The sequence below is a fragment of the Corvus brachyrhynchos genome, unplaced genomic scaffold, assembly GCF_000691975.1.
Source record: "Corvus brachyrhynchos isolate BGI_N302 unplaced genomic scaffold, ASM69197v1 scaffold34, whole genome shotgun sequence".
Lineage (NCBI taxonomy): Eukaryota > Metazoa > Chordata > Aves > Passeriformes > Corvidae > Corvus > Corvus brachyrhynchos.
In genome coordinates this window covers 8,267,180-8,274,066 of record NW_008238126.1, presented here as the reverse complement: position 1 = coordinate 8,274,066, position 6,887 = coordinate 8,267,180, and the positions used below count along the sequence as shown (strand labels likewise).

General features: G+C 40.5%; 1 protein-coding gene across 1 annotated transcript in view; it reads left to right on the top strand.

Annotated features, from left to right (window-relative positions):
• Window positions 1-51: 51 nt before the first annotated feature.
• TM2D1 (TM2 domain containing 1) overlaps window positions 52-6,887 on the top strand; it is a 13,878-nt gene continuing 7,042 nt past the window's right edge. The window contains exons 1-2 of the mRNA XM_008633070.2: window positions 52-1,158; window positions 3,662-3,770. Of these exons, the coding sequence (XP_008631292.1) occupies window positions 1,089-1,158; window positions 3,662-3,770 (179 nt within the window). The 5' untranslated portion in view covers window positions 52-1,088. The remainder of the gene's footprint in view (window positions 1,159-3,661; window positions 3,771-6,887) is intronic.

Sequence of the window (6,887 nt, the reverse complement as noted above, 5' to 3'; positions counted from 1 at the left end):
TCAGGGTGTGGGAATTGAGGTCACGGCCTCAAGCTGCGCCAGGGGAGGCTCCGGTTGAACATCAGGAGAAATTTCTTCACAAAAAGGGTGATTAGACATCGGAAGGGGCTCGCCAGGGATGTGGCGGAGTTCCGTCCCTGGAGGTGTTCAAAGAACGACTGGCTGTGGCACTCAGTGCTGTTGTCTGGGTGACAGTGTGGGCATCGGTCACGGGTTGGACTCGATGGTCTCAGAGGGCTTTTCCAACCTAATTAATTTCGTGATTTCTGGTGATACTGTGTGTGCCCCGGTGCACGCTTGGGGTGTCCTTCAAAGAGATTCCCATGGGATGAGAGAGTCCGGTCTGCTACCACTCTGCCTTATTTATTATTTGCAGGACTCTGGAGCGAGACGTGGAGACTTTGCCATTTTATTACAAAATAATGTGTTTCTATGCAGTGCACAGGGAGCAGGAGGTGTGAGGCTCCTGGCTTTCCAAGGCACCTCTTGCCCTCCCCAGAACATGCTGGTTGATGGCAGCTGACAAGTTTTTGATGATCAAAAGTGTCAGGAAAGCAAATCTTGGAAAAAACTCGCTTCATCTCCTGCTTTACTTGGCTGTGGGAGTTGAGACCTCTGGAAGTCAGTTCCTACTCAGTTTGTTCCTGCACCAAATTCCTGGCGCTTCATATGCTCATTTTTACGCATTCGTAGAATTTTGTCTGTTCCTGTAGATTAAATTTTCTCAACCAAATGCCTCAATTTCAAGGCACTGTGGTATTTAAATAAGGAAACAAGACCAGATGAGGCATGTGCTACCTTGTTGCCTCCAAATACAGAGGCTGTAACTGATAAATAGTGTAGTTCCTTTAGGTAGTGCTGACTGCAGCACTAATTAAACGTGGGGCTTATGCGATATATTGGTGTATTAAATTGGATTAGCAGATTTGCTGCATGGTAATGTGCTGCTTCTCTTTTGGGGGCTGGGTAGGAACCAACATCAAGGTGCATCTTAAATCCTCGGGGTTTAAAGAGGGTGGAATAAATTACTGTTAAACCTGTTGTAGTGTTTGATATGAGAACTATTTTCCTCAATTACCTGAACGTATATGTGTGATGAGCCTAAAATAGACAATAGCACACAAGAACCAATGAATTGCACAAATCACACGGCATATGGTAAGGATTTCTAACTTATATATTGATTAACTACCTTTTTTTCAAGGAAGTGTTCAATTTACGCATTCCTGTATCTACTAGCTGAGCTTTATTAAAGATGGGATTAGTAATATCATTAGTCTGAAAGCCCAAAACACTTGTGTGGATTGGGTACTCTACTAGAAATGAATAAATACACTGTCTCTGATTGGTACTTTTGTAAGTGAGGTTTCTGGTAAATCTCTTCAATGTATGTTACACCCTTTAGGCTCTGTCCTGCACTACTGTGATTAAAACAAACCATTCCTGTCATACTGATTTTGCATATAATTATTAAAAGAATTGACATGTGACAGAACAGCCTTCAAAATCTTCTAATTTTTTAGGGTCTTTTTCTTAATGCAACATTGTGCCTTCCATCATCACCAGGTTTTGGTGCGTGAGGTTCTATTTTGAAAGCACATTTTTATTTGATGTTCAGTTCTGACATACTTCAGAGTACAACAGAAAAATTCATAAATTGATTACTTGGTTTCCTACCTGTGCTTAACTTCTTTGGTGTTCTCAGGCATTGAAATAAACGGTCTGTGTTTGATAGCACAGCAATTTCGCTTTATGTGCACCCTTGTTTTAAAATCATGGAATTACAGAATAGTTTGTGTTGGGAGGGACCTTAAAGCTCATCCAGTCCCACCCCTGCCATGGGCAGGGACACCTTCCACTAGCCCAGGTTGCTCCAAGCCCCGTCCAGCCTGGCCTTGGACACTGCCAGGGATGGGGAGTCCACAAAATTCATGTGTGTGCTTGTGGTCTTTCATATTTTGCTTCCTATAAGTGCTGAATGATTTTCTTCTGGGATAGTGAAGGCTTTCCAGACAATATCAGGCACTGGATGAAAATACTTTGCAAAATGGATCCTTTAAAAGTTTTTTCAGTTCTTTCCATCATTTTGACATTGTGTCCCTGATTCTAAATGGACAGTCAGAGAGCAGAAAGAATATTGCATAGTTTGAGATAGATCACTACTCAAGATTATCAGTTATTTAACTGTTTGCCATGTGATTGTATTTAATACACTGCACTTTTGAACAGGAGATGAGCTTCAGAGTAGAACAAGTTGCTGAATTAATTAACACTGTTTTCTTTGTGTAGCAGTTTTACACACACACCCACTAGTTTTTAGATTGTCCTCAGAGTATTTGAATTTTCTTATTTTTTCAGTATTATTAAGTAATAAAAAGTTAATTTCTGGATCATGCTTGAAACACTGCAATTTCTCATCACTTTCTGGGATCCCTCACCCAGACAAACAGGGCTTTAATTCAAAGCATCAAAGTGGTGTCATTGAGTAGAAGGTTTGGGGTCTTTGGAGTGACACTGAGAAGAAAACTGTGGCTTTTCCTGTATCAATATATTTTAACTGCGCTGGGTTTCTTCTAATAACAGAAAAAATTCTTTGCTTAATTTACTTTACAAGAAATAATGTGTTTTTTTGTAATAGCCTTAGATTAGGCATATTGATCAGTAGCATCATGGAATGGTTTGGGTTGGAAGGGACCTTAAAGCTCATCTTGTTCCACCCTCTGCCATGGGCAGGGACACCTCCCACTGTCCCAGCTTGCTCCAAGTCCTGTCCAACCTGGCCTTGGACACTTCCAGGGATGGGGTATATAATCCATGTAAGATTTTATAGCAGTTAAGTCCAGACATAACTCAAATACTATTTTATTTCTTTGTTTCCATGCAGCATAGATGGGCATTAAAAAATATCCATCTCTTGCCTGTGTGTATTACTGGAATATCTGGAAGGAATGTTAAACCTGGCTTGCAGTTTTGTTGGAATTAACCAACAGGACTCACAAGTACTGAAAGCTGATAGAAAGTGGGTAAAGGACTGATTTTTTTTCCCTTAAAACAACAGACTACAGCATTGGAGAGTGACTAGTATTCTGGTAATATATTGCAAGCTTTTAGCAGGTGTGACTTTCAGCTGTGCTTTCCACTTTGGTTCCCCTAAGAGTCAAGAATAATGGAATAATTTGGGTAGAAAGACTCCTCAGGAAGTTGTGTAGTCCAGCCTCCTGCTCAAAACAGTGCTGGCACTGAATTCCAACCAGGTTGCTCAGGGCTTTGTGCAGTCAGATCTTGAAACCCTCCAGGGATGGTAATGGCATGGCTCCTCTGGGCAACCTGTTCCAATGTTTGACTGTTTTCATGATGAAAATGTTTTCTGTACATCAGGTTCAGATTTCTCATTGACTCATATTGAAGCCAGAGTGGAAAATACAAAAGAATTGGGGCAGCAATTAGGTTTGTATACTTTGCTTAATATGTAGCAAGGAAAAACTGCAAGTTAGTGGTAGGACTGGCTTAAAAAGTATTTTTAAACAAGTAATTGTGTGTGAACTGTGCTTTGTATCAAGACTGTTGCACAGTAGAACTTAATTTGTTTCACTTGTGTGTTGTCAGAAAACTGCTCTGAGTGTCAGTTACTGCTTAATTTCAAATCATTTTTTGTCCTCAGTTCAATGTCTGCCAGCACCAAATATTACTTGCAAAGATCACCTTGGCATAGAGAAAGTCTTCACGGGACATGAAGTTGGATTTTACAAGCCTATTGAGTGTCGCAATGTGTGAGTACTCTTTGGTTTTGAAAATCTGAAGTTTGTCCAAAACTGTATGATGTGTTGGCAGAAGGAAAATAGAAGTAAAACAGAACCATGCACATTTTGCCCAGTAGTTAATCCTCTAATAAACACTATAAGGATGCAACACAGGGTCATGGAATGGTTTGGATTGGGAGGAACCTTGAAGCCCATCTCATTCCATCCCCCTGCCATGGCCAGGAATACCTTCCACTAGACCAGGTTGCTCTGAACATGCATGTTCAGGAAATCTGTCTCTGCCAGTGCTTTTTTGTTGTTGTTTAGTTATTTTTATCTCTTTGCTTTACCTTATTACTTTACCTTTGCTTTACTTCATACTTTAGCTTGGCAAAATTTTGCTCCAAATGCTGAGGCCACATTTCACATGTGCTTAAAATCAGCACAGTTGCTGGAAGGAGCTGTTGGGGACACCCTCCATCCCCTTCCCTGACAGACCCCAGGACATCAGGGAGCTGCTCTGGGCTTGAGCTGACTTGGATCAGTTCCCCAGTTTGAGTCACAGGACAGTGGCTCCAAGTGCTTGTGCCAGCACGGGGATGAGGGTGACTCAAGGATAAATCGGAGAGGACAAAGGAGGGCTGGACAGGGCTCTGCTGCTCAGTGGTTCATGCCAGTTCAAAGCGTGCCTGTAGCTGCAGCTGAAGTTCTATTATGCATGAATTTCAGGGGAGCTTCAGGATCTCTGCAGTTACCCCCAAAATCTATAGGAGAAACTGTTCTCTATTTTGGAATAACTTTTATGTTTAATCCAATCCACTGTGTCTTTTAAGAGCCTGTTTTCTGTATGTGAATGATGGACCTCGTTTTTCTGAAGCACGTCGTGAGTGATGGAGAGCTCTGGATACCAATAAATGTTCCAACTGGCCAGTGCTAATGATCAGCCAGCACCTGTCACTACCATTTGTTTCCCGTTTTTCTGGGATTCACACTGGAACCTTTCTCTTTTGTCCTACTGGAATCTTTGGAAATTAAAACTCCGTTGATACTGGGTGCTCCCTGTCACTCTAGTGGGCAAATAACTCTGATGTGCTACTCGCTGCTTAGTAATTTGCCTAACTCAGAAGTACAGCTCTGCCCCTTAGTTTTATAAATATTTTCTCTGTATTTAGTCTTCTCAGCAGTCAAAGCTCAGCAAACTGAAGAAAACATATTATTACATCTAATCAAATTTAAATGCCCACAAAGTAGACGTCAGTCACATTTTTGTCCAGAAACAATTGTGTTTCAGTCCCATCTGTGATGGGGACTGAGAAGAAGATGAGCTATATTAATTTAATGAAATTGTTTCCTCTTTAGATTAGATGGCAATTCTTATGTTTGGAGGTTTTTTGTATACATATATTTTTGGTTTAGTATATTTTCTAGAAATGTTTTTTAAAGGTAGCTTTTCTTTACATTTATTTATTAAAATCCAGGTCTGTAGGCAGAGAAATGTGATCCTTCTTACAGTATCTATTACTTGATCATGACTGTTATTTATGATGAATACTCAATGGTTACACTGCCAAAAAAACTTGCTGTGACTTTTCTAGTCCCACAACTGCTAGTATGGCAGAAAGAGAAGAGAACCTTTCTTGGACTGAAAATTCCAGTAAAATACAACTGTGAATGTAGATAGAGTTACACAAGCATGTCCTTCATAATGTCCTAAAACCAGTAAAAAATGGCAGCAAGATTAATATCACCATCCTTCATCTGTGCACTTATTTAAAAAGTGGTCCAGTTACTGATAGACCTTTTATGAGGCTCTTCGAATGTCACATAAGTGTTAGAAATATTGTTTTAAGCAGGAATCTCCAGCTTAATATTACAACAATAGCCCTGCCTTTTCTACTGCTTTTTGGAGATTTTCCAGCATCTTACCTGAGTTTTGGTAGAAACTGTAACTGTAGAAATAACTGCACATCATTTAACCAGAAAATTAGTTTGAGAAGGCATCTTCCTATGGCAGGATTGTCCCAGCATGGGGACAGCAGGTGAATCTCTATCCCCAGCTTTTGGAAAGGACAAATCAGCACGTTGTCCTTAGCCAAAACAGTAATTTAGTTTTGGCTAAGTTCTGGGATCCAGTTATTTTAGAGCAAGACCAGTAGATGTTACATGTTTGTGTGAGTGGATGTGCTCAAGTTCATTTACTCCCAGTAATAATTCAAGGAAAAGCTTGTAAGGTTGTTCTGACAAAGAAGTACTGGGAGTCAGGATTGCTTAGGTTTGGCTTTAATTTGATGTTTTGGAGGTGATCTTATTTTTTGGCCAAATTCTAGAATCCCCCAGATGAGCATCTATCATATATTTTACTTAATATGTACTGGCCCTGATGCTGCAGACTTGAAATGTCCATTGTTCAAGTGTTGCCATTCCAGGGAAGGAGGCCATGAAATGTTTCTCTGTGAAATTCATGGGGTTCAGTGTGGACAGGTCTTTGAGCAGAGCCAAGAGACCCTGAAAGAGCAAGCACCTGCTTTTGTTAGCTGCTGTGGAAGAGCTGGGAGGAAACATTTGTAACATGGCAGCTGGAAGAAATGCATGCAGGAAAAATAAAGGTTGGATGAGGCTGAGAAGCAAAAAAAAAAATCAAAAGAGGAACTGACAAGAAATTGCCTCTTTCACCCAGTTGTAGAAATTCCTTCAGATGCCTGGGATGTGACATTTTCCTACTCACTGGTTTAATCTTTGTGCATGTTTTTTATCTGAAGGAGTAAGGCAAAGGAAACACAAGAGAGGATGCAGCCCTGTTTGTTACAGTGTTTTCATGCTTCCCCTTCATACTGGATTTCTTCTGCCTGTCAGTTTGATGTTGACAAGGCTGCAGAAACTGTTCTGCTTTCAGAAGCATCTCAGTGCATAGCAAGGGCTCGGCTTATTACTAGCTGTGATCAGGAGCAAAATTAAACCGTGTTCCCATTTTTTTATGTAACAGCTCTTTTTATGCTTTAGTGTCCTTGGAGGGCTGTTGACGCTTTGTAGTTGATAAACAATTTCCAACAGTTTACCTCAAGTTTTAAATAAACCCATTAGTGTTCTTTACAGTGGAAACAAGACGGTTCTAAAGATGATAATTTACGTTACATTAGGTTCCAGGAA